This window comes from Pelodiscus sinensis, chromosome 9 (assembly GCF_052426305.1).
Source record: "Pelodiscus sinensis isolate ZL-2025 chromosome 9, ASM5242630v1, whole genome shotgun sequence".
In the NCBI taxonomy this organism is placed as follows: Eukaryota; Metazoa; Chordata; order Testudines; family Trionychidae; genus Pelodiscus; species Pelodiscus sinensis.
Window position 1 is genome coordinate 13,995,713 of NC_143060.1, and position 25,394 is coordinate 14,021,106.

A 25,394-nucleotide genomic window follows, 5' to 3' on the forward strand; every position below is an offset into this window, starting at 1 on the left:
GTTGCTAGCTCCCTGTAGGATTTATGAAAGGCCCTAATGGTGCCGGTTTCCTCAGCAAGACATGTCACTAGAGTTGGCTGAAGTGCTGGACTTTAAAAAGGAATGGTGATAAAACCTGGCATTTCATCCCAAACTAACATGTGACTGGGAAAATTTCATTCTTGACTCAAGTTTGCTCTCCCTGTATTAAAAAACTGGAAAGCAAAAAGTTTTCAGGAAAAGTTCACAGTTTTGGGTAAAAACTTTATGAAAGCACCAAATATTTTTACCAGAATTTTTTTTTAAATGAAAACTACTTTTGAAGTCCAACATTTCAGGTTTCTGTTTTACAATACATGGGAAATTTTGACAAGAACCAAATCACCATATTTTTTCCTGAAGTTTTCTGCAAACAAGAATATTTCACCCGGCTCCAGCCAGAATCCCTGCTAAACACTCCCCTTGGGCAGGAGCTTTAGGTATCATCTTGGTACTTGGTGATTTCCCCCACAGCCATTGTGGATATTTCATTGGTCCTGCTGGGCACGTGACCTTCTTGCCAGTGGTCCTTGCAAGAAGAGGATGAAGTTTCCCGTGCTAACAAGGATTTATTCTGTTGCTACCTGCCTAATTGTGAGCTGTCTGGGGGCAAGAACTGTCTTCTTTCTTAAGTGTCTGCACAGCACCTAGCACAATGGGGCCCTGACCCTAGAATGGGACTCCTAGGTGGAAAAGCAATACAAATAATAAACCAGCATTGTTTCTTTTTCAATAGCTTACAAACATACCGTAGGATATGCCTGGAAGCATCAGCCTCACCTTTTCTACTGATGCAGGTCCAGTACAGCTCAGCAGCACAGAGATAACAGTAGTATCTGCAGCTCTGATAATGGGTCATTAACTGGGACAGTCCCGTCTCTTCTCATTTGTCAGTGGCCCTCGTCTGCACTAAGAAAATCAGTACCCCTCCTTCAGCACCGGTGAAAGTGTGGGTGCAGAAGGGAGAGCAAGGCTTTTGTCAGCCCCTTCTAGAAACAGGGCTGGAAGGGTGTGGCTGCACGTCGGGTACCCCCCGATCCTGCACCCCGTCAGCAGCAAGGTGAGACTCCGCCAGCCAGTAGTATAGAAAGGGTTTATTGCTCCTCCAGGATACAGCACAGCATAAATGTGATGTGGTTTCAGGAGTCAGGGCCAGGATGCCTCAGACCCCTTGGATTAGGGGGTCCATTGTCATCACTAGACCCTCAGCTAAGGCTGCTTCCTTCGGGTGTGTCTAGGCTGGCAAGATTTTGCGCAAAAGCGAATGCTTTTGTGCAAAAACTTGCCAGCTGTCTACACTGGCTGCTTGAATTTGTGCAAGAGCACTGACTTTGTAATGTACAAAAATCAGTGCTTCTTGTGCAAATACTTTCACGCTCCCACTCAGGAAAAAGCCCTCTTGCGCAAGAATACTTGCTCAAGAGGGCCAGTGTAGACAGGGAAGAACTGTTTTGCGCAAAAAAGCCCCCATGGCTAAAATGGTGATCGGGGCTTTCTTGTGCAAAATCATGTCTAGACTGGCCACAGATGCTTTTGTGGAAATACTTTTAACGGAAAAACTTTTCCATTAAAAGTATTTCCGCAAAATCATGCCAGTCTAGATACAGCCTTCATGTTTCCCAGCCAGCAACTGCCCCTTCCCCCGAAACCTGGTGTTGGTCTCTGCCTTTCTCCCTTTCTCTCTCCCCCTGGGAATCCTGTTATCTCCTCAGGCTGAGCCTAGGTGTCTAGATTAATACACATTTGGGTGAGTCAGTGGGAATCCCACATCACAGCGCAGGGGGACCCCAGATTACAGTGCAGACAGCACCCCCACTATACCACATCGGGTGCTCAGGAACTCACCTCTCTACAGAGGAGCATTAAGTATACAGACCGAGCCTCTTTGGTCCAACGTCCTTGGGACCTGATCGGTGCTGAACCAGAGAATTTGCTGGACCATGGGAGGTCAATATTATCTAGCACATGGGTGGGGAACCTAAGGCCTGGATGTGACCCCAGCTTGTCTGGATCCAGCTCCCGAGGCTCAGGGCTTCTCCCCAGCACTGGGGAGCCTGCACTGGTACTCCAGCCCTTCCGCTGCTCTCCTGTGAGGCTGGAGCACCCAAAAGCTACTAGCCTGGGCCCCCCAGGCTCTGGTGTGCGAGGAGAATGTGGGTAGCGTCTTTCTGCTTCTCAGGCAGGCACCACGGCAGTGAGGATTTGTTTTTCTTTCTTTTTTTTTTGCTTCTCACTTGTGTGCGGCCCCCAACCCAAAAAAGGTTCCCCATCCATGGTCTAGCAGCATTACTCACACTCTCAAGGCTTACCGGGCTCTGAGAAGACATTTAGGGGGTAAATTAGAGCTAAATAACAGCACAAAACATTGAGAGGCAGGACGGGTGGCTGTGAACAAAATGTATGGGATTGCAGGAAGTTTGGCCACACCCATGATAAGTGGACATTCGGCTCACTAAAATCATCCTGGACCATGGCTGGTGCTGGACCAGAGAGTGCTGGACGAGACCCTCCCCAGTATAGCTAGACTGTCATGCAGATGAGACTCATTTCCCTCAAGTCGATGAAATTTGTGCAGCGCACTGAAAAATTAAAGAGGCGCTGCCCACATGCAATGCCCACCTCTTCCAAACTCCCAAGCCAGCTCCAGAACAAGGAGCTGGTGTAGCCAGGCATGGGCTGGTTATTGCAAGTGCCCAGTGACTAGTCTTGTCTCTGGGTCCTGGTGCTGTTCACATGCTCCCCTCCTCCCGTGATCTCACCGTTTCCGAGTCGCAGTCCCTGCGTAAGGTGCTCTGGAGCCTGTGCAGCATGTGCCTGGAGGGAAGGTGAGAGTGAAGTTTGCTGGGCAGCTTCACTGGAGTGTGAATTTCGGGACCGTGTTTGCATTCATTACACTCCCATTAAAAACTGGCTGGCTCAGACCTGGGCAGGACTGGTCTGAATGTGCAGCTGATCATTTGTCCCTGCCAGCCTCTGGAAAAACACGCCTGGCTGTGCACCTGAGGAGTGCTGGCTGGGACAGAGACAGGCAAAGGGCTCCCGGCCTCTGTCCCCTCCCCGTCTGGGGCTCTCTCTTTGCATTTGCGCGTCCTGCACTTGGTTTCTCCCTGCGTGGGTTGCAATGGCTGAGGATAAAACTTTCAGCTATGGACTGATAGTGCTGGGCTTCTTCCTGGTGATGATTGGCATGTTCATCATGAGCGTGGACAAACCCCACGTCTACATCACCTTTTGCACCTTGGGGGTTTTAACCATAGCAGTGGGGATCACCTGGAGCATGTGTCAGTGCTACCCCAAGGTAGGGCCAATTCTCTTATTTGTGCTTTCTTGGGCTGCCTCTCTGGCGCAGGGGTTCTGGGAGGGGGTAGAGGGGCATTGCGAGGCATCTTTGGGAGCCAAAAAGCCTCCACAGGGCTTAATAATAGCGGTGGCTTAAATACTCTTGTGGCAGCCCTATGGAGGGGAAGTGTGTGCCATGCTTAAGGCACCAGACCAGGAGACACTGGGGGGAGGGGGCACGATTTCCATCTCTGCTACTGACTCACTGTGCAGTCTTGGGCAAGTTATTTAACTCCTCTATGCCTCACTTTCCCCATCTGTAAAATGAGGATGGGGATGCTTACCCTTTCTTCCACAGTGCTGAGAGACCAGGGATGAAAATATCCACTAGTAGTGATTGTACAGTCACTGTAAGGCTTGGCTCAGCATTCCTTTGGCAGCCGATTTATCACTGGTCAGTGCTTGTGCCTGGCTCTGGGATATTGCTGCTATCCCATTGAGTGGCTGGCAATTTCTCCTGGGTGTGTAATGCATTGCTTCCCTTGAGAGGGGCGAGGGAACATCAAGGGGCTTCGTAATACGCCCTCTGCCACAGTCAGATAACTCAGACTAGTGTTCCAAGGGGCTTTTAAAAGTTACCTGCAACTTGAGGTTGGTTTGACTAAAACCCTTGAAACAGCTGCGAGTGGAGCAGGGAAGAGAGGGCAGTCACTTCTTCTGCCTCATTGTCTCTGCAGCAGCAATTCCAGTTCTCTCTGGGCACGGAGCACACGGAGCAAGGGGAATAGATACATTGCCACGCTCTCTGGAAGGGAGCTGAGAGCATTACATTAAACTGGGGCTACAAAACCATCCGTCCTTCCAGCCATTCAAAGTGCTCCTTGACACCTCAGAGGAGATGCCTCACTTTGTCCTTCTATCCCCAAAGAGCCTGCTTTTTGCCAGGCTTGGCTTTAACCCTGAGGACAGTGGAGGAGGCTGGCTCTGGATCTGGAGAGTTACAGGTGAAGCAGGCCCAGGGGGAGCTCCAAGGGTGTCTTTCGTTCTTCTCATCTGGGGATAAAACATCTTCAGGCGTTACTGAAGGCTGTGCTGACTGCACAGGCATGTGCCCTGAATCCCTGTTATTAATGAGAGGAGGAATCATTTAAAGAATCTCTCCTGCGTTCCCCCAACCCCTTTCCTATACCTCCCGGTGACAGCTGCCGTGTAACTCGTTGCTGCTAAATGATCAATAGGAAACAAAGAATGGCAAATGTCTCGATTCATTTCTCAAGGTCACCACCACCGTTCCCTCTAATATTTTTCCATTTGCATGCAGAATACATTTTATGTGCACCGAGGCATGTGCGGATGTGCACCAAACACATCCTGCTGGCTATGGGCGCTCTGCTAATCAGCTGGGTGACATTTGAATCTCTCCTGGGTGGCCACACACTCAGCTCACAGGGAACACTGGTCACCATCCCCAAAATCCACATTTCTCTCATGCAAATTAAGAAGGTGGAAGTTAAGCAAATGGACAAATCTTAGAGAAAGAGAGAGTCTCCCCCCCCCCCCCCCCCCACGGTCTCTCTCAGCTCACTCTGCTTTTCCACAGGATTCTTTTTGCCTTAACAAGACTCTTTCACCAAGTTCTTTTGGGAGACACATATCAGAGGGGCAGGCTGGCACAGCAGAAGTGTTTTCATACAAGCAGCTTATTGAAGAGATTCACGACACCGTGAAAGCAATTTGTGTAGTAAGGGAAAAAAATTGATCTGTTGCCTAAAGAACAACACTGCTGTGTAAGTGAAGGCACAGGAGACAGCCAGGAAAATGCTGGGAGGGGGAAGTGTTTACTTATTGCTCATCGATTGCTCACAGTTTCATATAAAATTGTTAAATTCAGTTTAGATTAAGGGGAAAAGAATCCTAGACCCTGCTGAATCCATGCCTAACCCCTAGGCCCTTTGACTCTGTGGGTTATTAAAGTCTCTTTCAAGAAATCTCCTTGAAGAATGTTGATAGCAGCTCAGTAAAACAATTAAACTCCCATTCCCCGAAGAAACAGCTATCCCACGTTCACCATTTTCCCAATGGAAACGAGACATTCGCTCACTCATCTGAGGAAGTGGGTGTGGTTCACAAAAGCTCATGATACTATATGTTGCGACAGGATCCGCCCCACTCCTGGGTCCCAGACCCCCGTTCTGCCCACTATCCCACAGTTTAGGGACTGCAGCATAAGACTCGCTCGCCTTGTTTCAGCGTTTGGCCATCTGTCCCTCTGCAAAACAACAGAGCGTCGGGGCCGATGCCCCAGGCCAGTCAGGGCTGAGAAAAAAAGGTCCCCCTCTGGCCCCTTGGGAATAGGGAGTCTTCAAACATTCACTGCTCAAGCCCTTCACCTTCCCTTGCAGCCTTTAGCAGGGCTGGTGTCGTTCCCTGCTAAGCGCCTCTGAATCTCCTTACCACTTGTTTGTTCCTCTCCACCTCCCCTCCCCTCCCCTCTCCTCTCCTCTCCCAAACTCCTTCTTCACTCTGTCCACCCTCCCCCACAGGGAAGGTTTTTAAAGAGGTCTCATGGCAGCTCAACTGGCCCTTAATTGATTGGTAGCAGTCCTGTCTCAGCTGCCCCTCATTAGCCAGGGCCCTTGCTGTTCCTTTTGTCAGAGCTGCCTCTCTCCCCTTCTACCTAGGCTTGCCAGGTGTCCGGTTTGGAACCAGACACTCCAGTATTTGAGCTTTCTGTTCAGGAAACAAATTGAAAAAAATATCAGTGAGAAAATACAAATGTTGGTATTTTCTAAATAAGATGTCATATAGATTGTGATGTAGTGTCAAACGTGTCCAGTATTTTTGTTGAAACCATCTGGCAACCCTACTTCTACCAAGCCCTTTAACCTGCTCTGTCACAATATATATATTTGGTTAGTCTCTGAGGTGCTATAGGGCTACTCGTTGGTATATTAACTCTCGGGTTAGATTTAGGTTTGGTCTAGATTGTAGCCTTACATCTGGGCTGTGTCTAGACTGGCCAGTTTTTCCAGAAAATCAGCCGCTTTTCCGGAAAAACTTGTCAGCTGTCTACACTGTCCGCTTGAATTTCCGCAAAAGCACTGGCTTCCTACTGTAAGAGATCAGTGCTTTTTGCAGAAATACTATGCTGCTCCTGTTCGGGCAAAAGTCCCTTATGTGCAAAGCTTTTGTGCAAAAGGGCCAGTGTAGACAGCTCAGATTTGTTTTGCGCAAAAATGCCCCTATCGCGAAAATGGCAATCAGGGCTTTTTTGCAGAAAAGCTCATCTAGATTGGCCACGGACGCTTTTCCGCAAAAAGTGCTTTTGCGGAAAAGCACCCATGCCTCTAGATGCTCTTTTCCGAAAATGCTTTTAACGGAAAACTTTTCCGGTAAAAGCATTTCCAGAAAATCATGCCAGTCTAGATGTAGCCCTGTAGTCTAGAGCATGGATGGGGAACCTCAGGCATGGGGACTGCATCTGGCCCCTGGCTTGCCTGGATCCGGCTCCTGAAGTTCCAGGCTTCCCCACAGCATTGGGGAGTCTGTGCTGGCGCTCCAGCCTCACCCCTGCCATCCCATGGCAGGACAGCAGCACATAAAATCTACTAGCCTGGGCTCCCCTAGGCTCTGGTGTGCTAGGGAAATGTGGGGAGTGTCTTTTTCCTTCTCAGTCAGGGGCCGCACCAGTGAGTTTTTTTGTTTTTCATTTTTTGCTTCTCCCTCGTGTGCAGCCCCCAACTGATTTTTCTATGGGGCAGCCGACCCCAGCCCAAAAAAGGTTCCCCGCCCCTGGTCTAGAGTCTCCGATTGACACAGGTTTACTGACCAATCTCCTGGTGTCGCCTGCGCTGTCACTGGGAAAGCTTCTCCTATCAGCACCTCCTATCTGGGGGAGGTGGCGTATCTGCGGTGATGGGAGGTCCCTCTCTGGCATTGGTAGCATCGTCACTGAGCAGTACAGCCTGCCCCTGCAGCACTGCGTGTGTAGACAGTCCTTCTGTGAAGCACAATGGCTCGCGAGAGGATCTGGAGCCAATGAGTGGGCGTGTTGAGGCACAGCACAGGGCAGAGGAGGGGCAGAGCGGGAGGTTACAGCACAATAAGCTGAAGGGTTCACCCGTGATAGGGACCCATCTCCAGAATTTTGCATTATACGGTGTCTTTAAATGCTGGCGGTCAGGCCTCTTTACCGGTACTGGGAGAGCTGTAAGTGCAAGTTTGGATCTGGATCCCGACTTCCTGAAGCTTTGGGGGAGGGTTGGCTCTGGGCAGGCCTGCTGATGGGCGGGGACAAAGGGGTCCCGGTGAGCCGGCAGAGGTGCAGAGATGGCTGCAGGAGCCTCGGGCCCTTTACATTGCTGCTGGAGTGCTCCAGCCAGCGCTGAGGGCTGGGAGGTGGATGTGCCATGGTCCAGGCAGTGCTCAGGGCTGGCTGCCCCGGCCCCATCCCTTCTGCCCGAGGCCCCACTCCTTCCGGGAGCACAGAGCTGCACCCCCTTCCACCTTGCCCAGGGGCCCAGCAAAGCTGTTGGCCCCCCTGGCTCTAGGACTTTGGTTTGGCCTGTAGTAGTGAGAAAGGGCAGCCATGAAGTTCAGCACTGGATCCAGTCCATGGTCTGTGGGGTGCGGATCAGGAATGCTGGGAATCCACGCCCTGGGGCCCATCCTTTCCCACGGGATGTCTCTGTTTCTGCATTGCAGCCTGTGGGCTGCATAAAATGCCCATCCCCCACTGGGAAGACCCTTGTGTCCCGGGGCTCTGGCCACCAAATATGGCTCCTGGAGGAAGGGGCAAAGCCATGGAGCCTGCAGCCCCCAGCTTCTCCTCAGATTGAAGTCCATGGCACAGCTCTGACTCCCTTGAAGGGGCCCTTTGGGGAACAGCCTACCTGCCTCTGAAAGGGCCTGTCTCCCCTCAGGCTCTGCTATAGTTTCTGAGGCGCTGAGGGTGGCCAAGCTGGGGACTGATGCTAGGATCGGTGCTCCAGAAACTGCCGGCCCCCCAGCCGGACCAATCCAAGCCGGTTCCATTTGGAGGGAGCTGGCATTTCTCCACCTGTCTCCCCTGGGTGCAGGATGGCAGGACTGGGTGCCCTATTGGTGACATGATCCTGTCCCAGCCCTGCCAGGGGTGAGGTCCTGAGCATGCTCCATGGACCACTGAACACTGAAGACCTTACAGGACTGAGACTCCATGGGGGTTCTTCATATCAGCCTGAGTTTCGTGGCCAGGGGAGTAGCTTGCGCACGGTCTATTCTTGTGGTAGAAATGTAGCCATGTTAGTCTGGTGCAGCTGTAGTGTGATCTGGCGGATTAGCTACCTCTTCCTTTGCAGTGATTTGGATGTAAAAATGCCCATTTCAGGTGTGAGCCAAGTATGATTTTACCGCTGGGAAGGAGTTAGTGCTAGCCCTACACCAGGGAAACCTCCACTGAGGAGATTCACCCTCTTTGTTCACATTTAGAGGAATGATTCACCCCTTCTTGTTTTATTTTATCTCCCTCCCCCCCGCCCAGATAACGTTTGTCCCCATGGAGACGGAGTCCGAGAAGTTCCTGTCACACAAGCCTGGTGCTTCGATAGAAAATGAAATTCTGGAGAAGAGCTGGTATGTCGGAAAGATCCCAGGTTCCCAGCCTCAGCTCAACAGTTTGCAATCTGGTTTTTAATTAGAGTCTTAGCTTGTACACAAGGTTATCTGTGTGCCTCCAGGGACGAGGTCAATCCCTGAACACTCTGGCACGAGGGAGAGCTAAAAATATTTTGTCCAAAAAAAAAAAAAAAAAGTAAGCCGAGAGGGGGAAAAAAGCAAAAGCTTGTTATGGAACTGAGGACTCTGTTTCCATGTTATTTCAACCCTTAGATACTCAGCTTCTCTCTGAAGAGACTTCCAAGTGGGGGGGAGAGGGAAGTGAAGAGGGATGCAGCATGGGTGGGGGGGAGGGAGGTCTGACCTTATTCTGCAGTCCTTTCCCATCTAGAAATCCCACCGATTTCAGCCCTTTCCCAGACAAAATCCACCCTGCCCCCTTGGAGTCCTCCTCTGATGGGCCTAGTCTAGTGCCTGTTGGGTGAGAGCCAAGCCCTGCAGTCCTTTCCTAGGCCAAACCCCCACTGGGTTCCCCACGTCACACTGCCCTTGACACCCGCAGGGTTGGACTGTGCGCTTTCTCTGGAGCAAGCAGCTTAAGACCAATAGCTAACTTGATTGCCTCTCCACTAGGGTGACTGTTGTTCACTCTGAGCTGGATCCAACCCCTCCACCTCCCAGGCTGTGTCTAGACTGGCCAGTTTTTCCGGAAAATCAACTGCTTTTCTGGAAAAACTTGCCAGCTGTCTACACTGGCTGCTTGAATTTCCGCAAAAGCACTGACTTCCTACTGTAAGAAATCAGTGCTTTTTGCGGAAATACTATTCTGCTCCCGTTCAGGCAAAAGTCCCTTTTGCGCAGAAGTTTTGCACAAAAGGGCCAGTGTAGACAGCTGAGATTTGTTTTCCGCAAAAAAGTCCCAATCGCAAAAATGGTGATCAGGGCTTTTTTTGCGGAAAAGCGCGTCTAGATTGGCCAAGGACGCTTTTCCGCAAAAAGTGCTTTTGCGGAAAAGTGTCCGTGCCAATCTAGATGCTCTGTTCCAAAAATGCTTTTAACGGAAAACTTTTCCGTTAAAAGCATTTCCAGAAAATCATGCCAGTGTAGACGTAGCCTCAGAGTCTGGGGAGTTCAGATGTGGGATCTGGGTCTGGCCCATTTCTAAGACAAATCGGCTCACTGTGCCATGACTCTCTTCCCTTTTCCCTTCTCAGCAAATGATAAAATTCCTGCTTTGGAGCAGGAACTACCAGAATTCAGTTAAATGGGAGAATTTACTAACTTCTCTTTGCCTCTTCCTCCCTCACCCCAGCTCCCAGACTCCCTACACCAGCCAGGAAGAAGCTAATGTCTATGAGACAAGCCTGCCATCTTATGAGCAGATCCATGAGATGGCAAAGGGCTCTGTGGAATGTCTGAGGGTTCAAACGGCCCCACTCCTAGGTAACGGCGAGCTCCAGCCAGGAGAATGTCCCCATCCCTTTGTACAGGCCAAGGCCGAGGTCCACAGGATCTCAGAGAACGATGGAGAGACCTACAGCGAGCCAGCCTCTCTAGTGGTCACAGGAACAATTGGCAGGTGAGTGACCTTGAGGAACTGCTATCGGGGAGCCCAAAGGGCAATAAAAAGTTGCACTTATGGACATTCACTCTTTATGGACATAACAGTAGACAAAAAATAGGCAGCAGACATGGTGATCAAATCCTTCCAGCTAGACACGTCTCATCAGAACTTGCTGGATGCTTCAGGTACCTGTACGCTCTTTGGGACAGAGACTGTCTCTTTCTATGGCCTGTCTACCCTGAGGGAAAAGTAACCCTGCCATCGAGTCTGAAAACCCCGGGCTTGTGCTGTGCCGGGCTATAAACAGCTGTGTCAGTGTCTGGCTCACGCTGGAGCCTTTGCTCTGAGTTCCTCCCTCCTCACCAGGTTTCAGAGCCCAGGTCCCAGCCTGAGCCCCCACACCTGTGCTGCTTTGCAGTGCTGGTGTGCGAGCCCAGGCCTGTACCCGATGTGTGAGTCCTGGATGCTATTGCCTTGTGTGACGGGGCACTCACTGGGATGAAAAGGGTTAAAACAGCCCTGGGAGAAGGCTGAGGCTGGCAGCCAATCAGAGCTCGATGGGGCTGTATAAAAAGATGCCTGGCCAGGAGCCACTCATGCTCCAGCTCGGGAGGGAGGGGGACCTAGCTGCCTGCTAGCAGGGGTCCTTGGGCAGAGCTCTGCTGGGGGAAGGCAAGGTGAGTTGCAGGAGGTCAGGCCTGAGTAATCCCCAGGCTGAGGCCCAGTGAGGTACTTGGGCTGAGGAGGAGCAGCTGAGGCAGGAGAAGGCAGCAGGTTCAATCCCCCTTCCAAGGATGGGTGGTCATTTCAGACTGCAGTTTGTCCCTGAGGCAGAGGCTAGATGATGGGCAGTGGGTCACTGAGGCAAAGTGGGTATAGGAGGTTGGGGTTCCCTAAGAGTGGAGTACCCCAAAGTGTGGGGGCACTGCCCCATGGCAGTACCAGGAGGGAAGGGCAGGTGGTCTGGGAGGGACATGGGTCCAGATGAGTTGTGGAGAATGGGCAAAAAGGGACTAGTGGGTGAGACACCGACTGCACTGAGCTAATTCCTGGAGTGACTGGCAGGAGGTGTCATGGTGGAGAGTCCTGCATGGACAGGTTAGCAAAGCAAACAGCAGCAGTGCAGGGAGGACGCAGTGCAGTGTGAAGTGGGCGCACCACAGTGACGCTGGTGCATCCCAACAGCCCAGGCCTGTCAGGAGACGAGTGACAGCAGCACGGTCCAGGTCATCAGCGAAAAGGTTGTGGGGACTGGCTTCCAGCTTGGTGGCTGTGGTTGTAAAGCCAAAGAGCTGTGCAGGCCAGCAGGGACATGGTACCTGGCAAATAGCTCTTCAGGGGAGTGATGAGGCCTGAACTCACTTGTCAAATGCATCACACATAGGTCTACAACTGGACTGAATCCATTTGGACCAGTTGGGATGTTCTGAGTTATATGTGGTATGACACTAGGGGGCCGCATTTCCTCTCCCAGGCACAATGACAGGCGAATAGAACTGGCTTTCTCCAGCCCTGGACTCAGCTGTGACTCACTCACAAAAGCCCGAGCCAGCACCCACTCAAAGGAAGGGGGAGGTTATGGAAAGGGGGAAGTTTTTGCGCAACCTGGTCCCCATTTGTGCCTATGAAAATCACCCCCTGCATATTTAACTGCAGGGACCCAGCTCTTCCTACCTTTCCTGGAGGATTGCCTGGTTTCATTTCCCCACTTTAATAGAAAAACGGGTCCTTATTTCCCAAGCACTGATTGCTAATAGGGTTTGGGCCCCTTAGTATCCCAGGGTACGGCTACACTGCTAGTTTTTTCAAGCCTTTTGTTGGAAGAGGCTTTTCCAACATTTGGCCCGTCTAGACTGGACCATATGTCCGAAAAAAAACACCCTCTTTCAGAAGCCTCTTTATTCCTCGTAGAACAAGGAGTACAGGGGCTTCCAAAAAAGCGCGTTTGCTCTTCCGGGGGGGAAAAAAAACAGAAGAGCAAACACGTCACTGGACATGGAAGAGTTTTTATCCTGGAAAAACTCTCGTAGTCTAGCCGTACCCCCGGTCAGGTCCTACACTGGGATCCATAATAGCAGAGCCCTGACCAGCCTAAAGCCCATTGCAGAGGCTCAAGGGTGTTGAACACATGCACTGACATGACATTCATTGAAACCATTGTTAGACTGAACCCTGAATCTAGCTTCCTCTCTTGCTGTGATCAGCTGGGATGTAGTTAATATTAATGTTCTGTTTGGGAACCTTGATTAAAAGTTCAACAAACTGTCATTTGCCTTTTCCTCCAATTTATTTGTAGCAGACCTGATCAAATCCCTTCAAAAATCTGATGCGGGGAAGGCGGCTTCCTTAACAGTGTTATAAGTCTCAATAAACAAGTGCCAGGCCCCAGAGTTTAAATCCATGCTCTCAGGTCAGAGTGTCAGGCAAAGAGAGACCTAAGTACCTCTTCATTTAAAGACTTCAAGGAAGGCGAACAGATACCATGGTGATGGGCTCCGAGTCAGAAGCTGGATTAGAACAGTCAGAACAATAAATCACGTTGATCCCCGAACTGCTGAACAAGCGTTACTAACCAATCGTAGGAGACTTTGATGTGGGATTCAGCTGGCCCACTTGCTGGAATGCATCCATCTCTGGGCAAAACATGGTGGCTTTCTATCATGCCCATAAGCAGCAGTAGGCAACAGTTTCAGAAGAGAGATGAAGATTATTGTAGCCAATGGAAATTGCATGGGGAGGTTAGCCGGGCCACTGCACTCTGCTTGAGCAACATTCCCCACTTAAATCCTTTTGGATAATCGGTTAGCAACTGAGGCCGTGTCCAGACTCAGGGGTTTTTTCGGGAAAAGTAGCCTTTTCCCGAAAAAACTTCCCCTGCGTCCAGACTCAAGCCGCGTTCTTTCGAAATTATTTCGAAAGAACGCGGCTTTTCTTTCGATGGCGGTAAACCTCGTTTCACGAGGAAGAACGCCTTCCTTCGAAAGCTCCTCTTTCGAAGGAAGGCGTTCTTCAATGTAAAGAGGCTGTCTTCGAAAGAGAGCATCCAGACTCGCTGGGTGCTCTCTTTCGAAAAAACGGATTTTTCTTTCGAAAGATCCGCCTGCAGTCTAGACGCGATCTTTCGAAAGATGTTCTTTCGAAAGATGCTTTCGAAAGAGCATCTTTCGAAAGAAGCCTGCAGTCTAGACATAGCCTGAGAGCGGGTCTGTCTCCTGGGTGACGAAAGGGGCTCTGAATTCTCCTTCCCCATCAAGCACTGGCAGGAAAACCTCCAGATTCTGGTTATGCCTGTGCCAGGATTTGTAGCAAGGAGACTCTCAAAGGACACGGGGAAACTATGCACCTTCTCCTTGGAAGCTGCTGCAGAGCAGGTGAAGGAGGAGGGATGCGCAGGTGGGCTTCTCTGAAGGTACCGTAATGGAAAGACAGGGCTCCCTGTCTATACAGAGTCAGAGCCTCACCTGGCTGGTGGCAGCTGAGATCCACAGTGTGGAGGGAAAAATAAACAGAACAGCATCACTCTAAGACCCAGACCCACATCAGCTAGCAAAAGGGACACAATGAACCCAGCCCCATGCTGGCGAGCCGCTGTTCAGCTTGATTTACCGTAAACCCCACGGCCCAAACACAAAACAGGGAAACAGCTGCCCAGAAACCAGCCAGTAAATGAATCTGTGCCCTTCAATGTACCTTTGTGCCATTTTCAGCCCGTCAGAGAGGTCCCATGGTGCTGCACCACTGGCTTCCTGCCTGGAGGACACTGATCTGCCCTCTTCAGAGGGATCCATCACCAGCAGCCTGTTTCAGGGGGGATCCACTGGCTCAGTGGGGAATCCATCCCCTTCCCAGGGCCACACGCAGATGCCCGGGTCTGAGCCTCATCTCTATGAAGATTTTGCTTTGATTGATGCACCACTGGAGGAACGACAGGATCCTTGCCCGGAGCAAACACCAACCCAACCTGAGAACTACCTACCTGCAACTGCCCCAGCAAGCCATTGTGCATTGGTGGTAGGTCCTGGCTCAAAGGCAGTAGAGTCAGGAGAGACAGAGCGTGTGGAAGAGGAGGCGGATATGTATTATGGGTTAAAAGACGGGCCAGAGAATTTACTCATAGCTGATGATTTTGTCTTTGAGCCTGAGACCTAACTATGGAGAAGGGCAAGTGACAGGCAGACCCCAGTTGCAGGGCTCTCGTGCTGCTCTGTATCCCAAGTGCCTCGCTGGTCAGACTGGGGTCAAGTAGCTGGGAGATCACAGCCAGCTGCAGTATTTAAGGGTGTTTGGCTGGGTGCTGGCTCCTGGAAATGCGCTGGCTTGTAGGGGGAAGATGTTATATTTGGAACATTTAAAAAAAAAAAGGTGTGATTAATTCCAGAAAACACCGCCTGGCTTGGAATCAGCTGTGGACTATGACTGCTTGAAGAGTGTTCAGAGAGCAACGAATGGGCCAGCCCTCTGCATTCACTTTCCCCTCTGCTTGGACTTATTTAGCTGCAGGCCTGCCTGACAAGGAGGCTGCAATCCCAGGAAGCTGCCATGGGTGCTGGGAGTCCATTGGCATCAGAGGAATGTGTTGGGGTTAACAGGCCTCCTCCCTGGAGCCATGGGGAGACATGTAGTTCGGACCCATAACACCCATCCCGTAATTCAGCGCCAAAGCCCCAGCTACTTGCACTGGAATGCTCATAATTTGGGCACCAATCTGCTTGGGCCCAGACTAATGGGAACATGTGTTATGGGTGCCCAACCAAAAGGGAGGCCAGGGCTCAAACGGGCTGAAAATATCAACCCCACTATTCAAGAGTGCAATGGATTTTTCATTTGTCCAATAAAAATAATTAGGTAAATACGGTACTCGGGAAAGTGAGTCCTTATTCCAAGCAGAGAGAGCTGCAAGTTGCTGATCCCTGGGGTGTGACAGGGTGGAATACGGGGCCCTGGTACAACTTGTGATAGTCCAGGTCTGTGCTACCAAGGACTAGGGGAGCTCTTGTGTCTTCATGTCACTAAGGTCTGTGGATCTGGCTGGCATGTGGTGTCCATAATGCAAATCTGCACCCCCCTCGCCTACCCCAGCATTCAATGCAAGCACCATCTGGCAATGTGACACCCTCCGTCCCTTTTTCTGGAGAGGGCAGCATGCGAGGGTGCAGCCATGCTGCACTGAAAAAGCAATGACACGGAGGTGGCAAAGGTGTGCATGTGTTTGGTTTTCAGGCGGAGAGAGCAGTGCCATGGTCTTAGAAAGGGCTGTGGATGCCAACAGAGTTCAGCACAAGCATGAGCCGTGACAGGATCAGGCCCAGTTCATGTGCTTAGGAAGGGAGGAGAAGACGAACTTCTCCGATGGTTGCCCACCTGAAAACTAGTCCTGTTGTTCCAATGTACTCACCCAAGCCGATGCAGCAATGCCTTTTTCTAATCATAAAAAAGCCCCCACAGAATCCAATTAGTACCAATACCAGGGACCCTGAATTCCATGTTTCTAGAGTTTCCAGGTTAAAAGGTATTAATTATACATGAGAACGTCCAGCTCATTAACTCCTCCCCTCCACCTGGGGCTGTGATCTGGGGGGAGGCGTTCTGCAGATGGGTGGCAGTCAAGCAGAATACAGCTAACATGCTAGGACCCACTTCATGCTCCAATAGCTGCCTCGCAGCCCCAGGGGTCAGCTGGGCAGAAAATCCGGAGTGACTCATGTCAGCTTCAGGATCCTGCAGCTGCTGGGCTCCGTGGCTTGCCAGTTTGCCTGCTGGGGCTGGGAAATGATGCCAAGCTGACAGGAAGCCATGGAGCAAGCAGGCAGCAGCTGTGTGAACTTGACGAGGCAAAACAATTTCCAGCCATGTGACTCCTAACTAGGCCATCTGCAAATCAGGCAAGTTATTCCGGACAGGGTACCTCTGTTTGAAAACCTGGCTCCTTATACTTGTGAAGAGCCACATAAGTTTGGGCCTGGTGTTGACGAATACACAGTGATGACGGTGTTGTAGGTTCGATGTGGTTTCATGTTATCATGTGAATAAGTTGTGTGTGGCTGGAGATATCCACAGGAGCTAATTGCACAGAGTCCTTGATCTGCCCTTGAGCTAAAGGCCATGACACACACGTGTACTCGGCTTTAATTCAACAGGATCACACACACTTGAAAACTAGGCTGTTGCTGCACAAGCTCATTCACTCTTCAGGCCACTGGAACTGAAGATCTTGACAGATTAATTCTAAGGGGTGCTTGAGGATCGGAGAGTGGGGGTGTCCTATACATGGGGTCTTGCATTTGCATTTTTACAGGTTTTTTAATGCCTAAGGGAGCCCTGGGTGAAGTCGAACTAATGTGTCATTTGGTTTCCTTATGATGCGACAATCCTGACAAGAGGAAATACCACGAGAAGAGCAAATCTCACTGTTTTGTAGCCCCAGAAATGGCTCTCTGAGTTATTAAATAACCCACCAATGGCAAATAGACAGGTGGATTTCTCCAAATGCTGCTGTTCACAGCTGTGGGTAGCAGCAGGTCCTGCAGAGTCCTAATTCCCCTGAGGCTTCGGGGTGCAGAGTAAGCATTCTCCTGTCAGGCCTGGCCCCACCGCCTCACACTGTGGCTAGTCATGCACACCTGAACAAAGGGGTTGTTGGTGCTGGTGACCTGGAGCTCTCCACTCGCATGCCTGCATAGGGTAGCCAGCAGTGCAAGTGATTAAACAGGGAGCAAGGCAGCAGCGAACCAGGCTCTTGGGATGTGCAAGAGCCGTTCTTTCTGAAAAAGAGAGGAAGAATGACTCTTGCACAAGAAGGTTTTTTTGCACAAAAAGGAACAGTGTAGATGGCTCCTTTTTGCTCAAAAGCCCCTTGCGCAAAAACAGCAGCTCATTAAGTATGCAAATGAGGCACGACGATATTCACCGCCTTGCCTCATTTGCATATTTTTTTACACAAGAGGGGGCAGTGTAGATGTAGCCAGGCTGTTTAATTTGGTTCCATTACATCTCATCTCTCCTATTAAACCATCAGCCTGTCTCTGAACAATTCCTCTGCTCTGGTTGTGGAACACCCTTCGTGGTCCTCCTGCTGAAGCTGTGGACAGAGCAAGGAGAAATACTTACACAGTCATTGGGCCAGAGAGACTGGGAATGACTCTGGGGCCAGAGGTTCAGGCTCCCACTTGGGAGATGGGAGACCCCAGATCCAGTCCCCTTGCTCCAACCACTCTTGCATTATTTAATCCAAAGAGTAACAGCTTCAGTAGGTGACTGAGAATATCTCATAGCTCTGTGGTTGGAGCACTCTCCTGAGAGGTAGGAGACGCCTGTGCTTCTCCCACTGCTTTTTGGGAGCAGGGGGGAATTGAACCTGGGCCTCCCACAATGCAGGCAAGTGCTCCAGTCCTTGGGGCTAAAAGTCATAAGGTGGGCAATACTGCCCCTCCTCCTGCAGGGCTCTGAATGGGACCTAACCTAACAGGCAGCCTCTAAAGAGATCTACCAGATTGGGTCCTGTGTGCAACTTAAGCAGGGGCATGCCTGTCTCTCTGGTTTGTGAATCGCTCTGGGGCTTAGCTGGGAGATGAGTGGCTGGATACCTAGATGGAGGCAGCAGTGAGCCTGACCAGTGATGGTACGTAGAGAAATGGGACTCTGAAGAATGGAGATGCTGATAGAGTTTAGGCACCTACAGGATTCAGCTGGAGGTGGACTGTGGACTGGCTACAGAGCTGGGATGTAAGTAGCCAAACCTGAAACTCTGGTGTTGAGGCACTTAATCCCACCCTATCTCAATAGGAAACGTTTAAGTCATGTAGTCAAAGATAGTCCTAGTTTGGCACCAGAGGAGATGCAAACATAACCTCTTTCAAAGGCTTGTTTACAATAAATAGAGACACCCAGCCCACAAGGCGCTTTGACCTATACGTGCCCTTCAGAGTCCTGCCTGGACCTGGACAAATTACAGAGATACACTTTACCCACAGCTTATTAGCTGATGTTTTGATTAAGGCATGGAACAGCTCCCGTGTGAAGAGAGATTAAAAAGACTGGGACTGTTCATCTTGGAATGAGACAACGAAGGGGTCTCTTAGGTTACGTCTAGATTACATGCCTCTGCTGACAGAGGCGTGTAAAATAGGCTACCCGACATAGTCAATAAAGCGGGGATTTAAATATCCCTGGCTTCATTCAAATAAAAATGGCCGCCAAGCTGTGCTGGCTCAGCTGATTGTCGGCACAGCACGCGAGTCAAGATGCAGATCAGTCGACAAGGGAAGCCTTTGTCGACAGATCCCTTATGCCTCGTGTGACGGCACGTTGGGGGTCCCCCGTCTCCTGCACCCCGAAATGGCACAAACAGACTGCAACAGCCGGTGGAATAGAGGAAGTTTATTGCCTCTCCAGGATACAGCACAGCACAGCACAGATGTCATCTGGTCACAGAGCTGGGCTAGGATGCTCAGGCCCCCTTGAGATGGGGGAGACTGGGCCCCTAGACTCCAGCCCCTTTCCCTAGGCTGTCTCCTCCATGCTCCCAGACAGCAACTAACCAACACTCTTCCAGCCCTGCCCCCCCAGCCAGGGCCGCATTCCACCTTCCTTTGTTCCTCTCCATGGGGGGTGTCTGGCCATACTGGTTGAGAGATCCCTTTGCATAGTGACTCATCCTGTTTTGCTGGGTCGTGGTACCCACGGCAGCCAGTGGGGGTTACCCCAGAGCCAGCAGCATAGAAACCAGCTAGGTACCCCCACTACGTCACACCTCGTGAAATGAGGTTTACAGGAGCGGTCGACAAAGGCTTCCCTTGTTGATTGATCTGTGTCTTGACTGCCGTGCTGTGCCGACGATCAGCTGATCCGGCACAGCCCGGTGGCCATTTTTATTTTAATGAAGCTGGGGATATTTAAATTCCCACTTCATTGACTATGTCGGGTAGCCTATTTTACATGCCTCTGTTGGCAGAGGCATGCAATCTAGATGTACCCTTATAGACTAGAGATCTACGGAATCATGACTGGTTTGGAAAGGTTGAGAGTGTTATTTACCCCTTAACAAGAAACTAGAGGCCACCCAACGACATTAGCAGGCAACAGGTTTCAAACAAACATAAGGACGTACATCATCACACAACACACTGTCAACCTGTGGAACTCATTGCCAGGGGATATTGTGAAGGCCAAAAGTATAACTGGATTTAAAAAAAAGAATTAGATACATCATGTACAATCAGTTCCATACATACAAGATGGGAAGCGACTGTCTAGGAAGGAGCATGACGGAAAGGGATCTAGGGGTCATAGTGGACCACAAGTTGAATATGAGTCGACAGTGTGATGCTGTTGCAAAAAAAGCAAATATGATTCTAGGTTGTATCAACAGGTGTGTTGTAAGCAAAACTCGTGAAGTCATTCTGCCGCTCTACTCTGCACTAGTTAGGCCTCAGCTGGAGTACTGTGTCCAGTTCTGGGTGCCACATTTCAAGAAAGATGTGGAGAAATTGGAAAGGGTACAGAGAAGAGCGACAAGAATGATTAAAGGTTTAGAGAACATGACCTATGAAGCCAGGCTTCATGAACTGGGCTTGTTTAGTTTGGAAAAAAGAAGATTAAGGGGGGACATGATAGCAGTTTTCAAATATCTAAAAGGGTGTCACAAGGAGGAAGGAGAAAATTTGTTCCTCTTGGTTACTGAGGACAGGACAAGGAGTAATGGGCTTAAAGTGCAGCAGGGAAGGTTTAGATTAGACATTTGGAAAAAATTTCTAACTGTCAGGGTGGTCAAATATTGGAATAAATTGCCAAGGGAGGTGGTGGAATCTCCCTCTCTGGAGATATTTAAGAACAGGTAGATAGACATCTGTCAGGGATGGTGTAGGTGGAGCTTGGTCCTGCCTTGAGGGCGGGGGGCTGGACTCAATGACCTCTCGAGGTCCCTTCCAGTCCTATTATTCTATGATTCTATGATTCTATGTAGTAAAAGTCCATTGATGGCTATTAGCCAAGGTGGTCAGGGACGCAACCCCATACTTTGAGTATCCCTAATCTTCTGACTGCCAGAAGCTGGGACTGGATGACAAGAGATGAATCAAATGGATGAATTTCCCCATTTTGTTCATTCCCTCTGAAGCATCAGGCACTGCCCAGTACCAGAAGACAGTAGACTTGACTTGATGGGCCATTGGTCCAGTCCAGCATGGTTGTTTTTAGGATGCTTCTGGTTTTGAAAGGCATTCAGAAATATCTTGGCCAACATTTTCAGAAGTGACTAAAAATTTGGAGTCTCTGTTTTTGGATGACACCACTTTCTGGGTCCTGACTTTCAGGAGATGGATCCTCAGCCCTCTCTGAAAACCAGGCCCCTTTGCAGCAGCTTAAATCAGTCACCCTGTATGGAGACATCCAAAACCCTTGGTTATTTTTGAAACTTGAGGCAAGTTTTTCAGTATTTTTGGGGCAGATATCATGAGTATGGAGAAAAGCTGGTCTACACAAATCATGTGTGGAATGTTCTCCTTCAGTGGGAGATAGCTTACTGGGATGGGCCCCGGGGAATGGGACCCCTTCAATCTCATTCACTGGGAAATGCAGCCTCATTATTGGGGTTACTGTACTATCCAGGGAGACTAGCCTTCCTAGGGAACACTGTTTCACGATATTGCTCTTCTAAACCACATTAGCTCTGCAGGAGGTAGCGGTGGAGCATTTACATTCAGTCCCAAGCTAGGCAATCTCCATGGAGTACAGTGCGGAAAAAACAAACTCTGCAGCGAATAGGAGGGAGTTTAGATGCTGCACAATTATCTGTCTCCTCTAGCCTGTGAGGGACAGCCCGATTGGCATCTTTGGTATCTGATCTAGACTCTAAGGCTACATCTATATTGGCAAGATTTTGCGCAAATACTTTTAACGCAAGAGTTTTTGCATTAAAGTATTTGCGCAAGAGAGCGTCTACACTGGCATGTGCTTTTGCGCAAGAGCATCCATGCCAGTGTAGACGCTCTCTTACACAAGAAAGCTCCGATGGCCATTTTAAACATCGGGCTTTCTTGCGCAAGAAATTGATGTTGCCTGCCTACACTGGCCTCTTGCGCAAGAACAGTTGCACAAGAGGGCTTATTCCTGAGCAGGAGCATCAGAGTATCTGCGTGAGAAGCACTGATTTCATACATTAGAACATCAGTGTTCTTGCACAAGAACTCGTGGCCAGTGTAGACACGTGGTAAGATTTTGCGCAAAAGAGGCCGCTTTTGTGCAAAATCTTGCCAATGTAGATGTAGCCTAAGGCCCGGGGAGGATCACATCCCAGAACTAGTGCAATCACCTCTTAAGACCTACTCCCAAAATGGTCCCTGTGGTGACTTGCCAGCAGAGGTCTTTAAGATCATGGTTGTTTCCTGTTTATGTACAGCAAACAAAAATGAGCCGTCCTTTCCACCTTGCTTACGCTGCACCCCTTGCCATCGCTACGTAAACCCTTGTTCCGCCCCCTCCCAGCGGGTGTTCCTCACTTGTGCCCTCGGCAAGAGCCGCCTCTTCCTATGTGTCTGCATAGGAATGACTGCCATACACATAATAAGGTTTGGTGCATACTCCCTTACGTCCTGCATAGAGACACTGGAGGGTAAAAACCAAGGCCAGAGATTGGGATTAAATCCTGACCCCACTGAAGTCAGGGCAAAAGTCACCCAGTGCCAGGCTTTTATCAAGTGTTTACATGTTTCTGGCTGACACTTCTGTGATCAAGGTGGGGAGTAAAAAGAAAAGTGTTTCCTAAATACGGCTGGCTGGGTGCGCCTACTGCTGTCAAAAAGAAAACAATTATTCCAACTGTTTGCACTTGGCTGTCTATTTTCTCTTGAACTGCTGTTTACGTTGTAGAATGACCCTTCTTTGGGTCCTCCTGTTACTTGGGTAATCACCTGTTACTTAGCTCCTCTGCTGTCCCCTCTTCTTCACTCATCACACTTGGAGGGCAAAGGCTCAGTTGAGTCTTTCCCTTTCCGCACAGCTCTTGATTTCTCCCTAAAACCTCCCTTTCCTTCCGCTCTGTTTCTGTCTGGCAGTCTGGGTCTGCCGCACGTGACAGATAGCACATGGACCATTGGTTTCAGCACTGTCACATGCAGGGTGAGCTTGCTGGCGAGGGTGGCATTCTTGGTCTGTTTGTGATATTACCGTGGGTTTTATCTTTTCATTATTTGTTGGAGCTGTCCTGAAGGACAGCTGGGAACAGGACACACGCTGAGTAGGGGTAAAACTCTGCCCTGCATGACATGTTGACTTCAGTAGGGTCTCCAAGATAGTGCAGGGGGTTGGACACAGCCTTACGTCTCCAGTTCATATTCAGTGCCGGACGGTCGGTGGCAACAGCTCTTGGCATCTCATAGCTATTCTGTCCCACGTGAAGTGCGCTCTCTAGCTTCTTACATGGGGTCATCACCACAGCAACTGAGTCGGCCATTTCAGTCCATCTTCTAGGAAGTGTCAGCTACAATCGCCATTGCTGGCAGACTCGGCAGAGAGACCAGTGAACACAGGGACTGGGCTGCCCCCTTGCTCCAAGAGGAGCTCCTTCCAGCTCAGGGGGCCAGCTGCATTGACAAAGCTCCCACTCCACGACTGTTTGCGCAGTAACTTTTGGGCCCGCTACCCATCAACAGACAGCCCCAGAGAGGCAGTTCCGAAGGGGACGACACTTACATTAACAGAGCAGTCCAGACTATCCGTGGAGGTTAAATATTGTAGGAAGGGAGACATTCCTGCATGAAATTAAAAACAGTACCTCTCAGCTGTTGGCTGGGCACAGTCCTAGGAAATAACCTTGATGTGGTGCTGGAGGAAGGCAAGGGAGCCGAAGAGCCCACAGACATTGCTAGCAGTAAAACCCAACATGCACGGGGCACTCAGCCGGGACCCCGGAGACCTAGCTCTGCCACCGATGTGCTTGCCCTGGGAGCTAGGGCAAGTCACACCTGCTCTGTGTCTATTCCCTTCCTACCCTTTGGCTATTTAAATGCAAAGATCTGGGGGCAGAGACAGGCTCCTAGCAGAGGTTTGAACTGTCCGGCTGTGGAGGGTTGTCGAGCAATTGATAAATTCTAAGTCCAGGGTCTAGCTCCTGCACAGCCCACTGGATCGGGTGCTGGTGAGGATCAGCTCAGGGTAAGTGCTATGCAGATGCTCCCATCTGCCCTCCTTGGGGGGGCCTGTGGCAGGGCTGCAGTAACGGGGCTGTATGGCTGGGTGTAGGAGGGGAATCTCTTTCCCTGGCAGCAGCACCAAGCTGGGGAAAGGGCTGGGTCTCTCCTCCTGGTTCTGAACCCCCCCCCCCCCCCGGTGATGGGAATCCAGGTTTTGCCCCCCAGACAGCACAGTGGGGTCGGCAGAGAGGAAGAGCGTTGGTTTTGCAATAGGGTGGTGAACGCAGGGACGCAGGCACAGAGCTCAGCTGGTGACGACACAGCATGCTGGTGTTTTCACCCCGAGACAGGTAACTAGCAGGTTTGAGCTTCAAAGGGTGGCCCAGCCTGAGCTGCCATTCATCTCAAAGGTTGCTTTGTGAAGTGCCTGGGTAGGGTTTTACGCACCCCCATTGGAAAACACTGGCCAGAGCCCTTCCTTGTGACTCAAACCTCACACCTGGCATGTAGGGCACTGCATAAGGAAGTAAGGGAGTGCTGACCCCTACTGGCACGTTTATACATTCATAATACATATCGGCTACGTCTACACTGGCATGATTTTCCGGAAATGCTTTTAACGGAAAAGTTTTCCGTTAAAAGCATTTTCGGAAAAGAGTGTCTTGATTGGTTCGGACGCTTTTCCGCAAAAGCACTTTTTGCGGAAAAGCGTCCGTGCCAATCTAGACGCACTTTTGTGCAAAAAACCCCGATCGCCATTTTAGCCATCGGGGCTTTTTTGCGCAAAACAAATCTGAGCTGTCTACACTGGCCTTCTTGCGCAAATGATTTGTGTAAGAGGGCTTTTGCCCGAACGGGAGCACACAGTATTTCCGCAAGAACACTGACAATCTTCCATGAGATCGTCAGTGTTCTTGCGGAAATTCAAGCGGCCAGTGTAGACAGCTGGCAAGTTTTTCCGCAAAAGCAGATGATTTTGCAGAAAAACTTGCCAGGCTAGACACAGCCATCTGGTGCAGTTGGCATCAGAGCCTCCAAAGGATGCCTTGGCTGAGAGCATCCAGGGAGAGATGAAGCCCCTGCTTTGGGATTTCAGCCTGTTTTTACATCAGGCCTCCACAAGGCTGGGTGATCCAGTGGCGGAGTAGACGGCTCTGACAACTTCCCCCGGGACAGCTCTAGGGGTGATGGACAAGCCCGGCCTGCAGTTTGTTGAACCAGCCCTGGGATGGTCATTGAAACCTCCTGAGCCTCTCTGGCCTAAATACTGAACCTCCGAGCTCACTGGAGCAGACTCCCCAAGGCTGTAAATACAGGGAAACCACCTGTCCGGCCTTTCGCTGCTGGCCCTGTCTGTAGCTCTGGGTTCAACAATGAAGCGCTAACCAAATGGTCCTTGTTTTACCTGCACCAGGAGACCTGCTCCTAGTCCAGTTATTGTAGGAGTCAGATCCTACTTCAAAACCAGAGCACAAGACCCCCTCAGTTCATGACTGGGGCCATGTCTATACTTGTAAGCTTAGAGCAGCACAGCTGGGCTAATACTGTAAGGCTGTGTCTACATTGGTGCGATCCGCTTTTGCGCCAAAACTTGCTGCCTGTCTACACTGGCTGCAAGTTCTTGCGCAAGAACACTGACGTTCTAATGTGTGAAATCAGGGCTTCTTGCACAAGAACTATGATGCTCCCACTCAGGAATAAGCCCTCTTGCGCAACTGTTCTTGCGCAAGAGACCAGTGTAGACAGGCCACATGAATTTCTTGCGCAAGAAAGCCCTGTGGTTAAAATGGCCATCAGAGCTTTCTTGCGCA

The 25,394-nt window shown here is 50.4% G+C and overlaps 1 protein-coding gene across 1 annotated transcript; it reads left to right on the forward strand.

Moving 5' to 3' along the window:
• The first annotated feature begins 2,939 nt into the window (after positions 1 to 2,939).
• On the forward strand, positions 2,940 to 15,313 carry BSND (barttin CLCNK type accessory subunit beta). The gene is made up of 4 exons (XM_006133520.5): positions 2,940 to 3,316; positions 8,819 to 8,910; positions 10,205 to 10,471; positions 14,164 to 15,313. The coding sequence occupies exons 1-4, from the start codon at positions 3,140 to 3,142 to the stop codon at positions 14,603 to 14,605; spliced, it is 978 nt and encodes a 325-aa protein (XP_006133582.3). The 5' UTR covers positions 2,940 to 3,139; the 3' UTR covers positions 14,606 to 15,313.
• Positions 15,314 to 25,394: the final 10,081 nt, after the last annotated feature.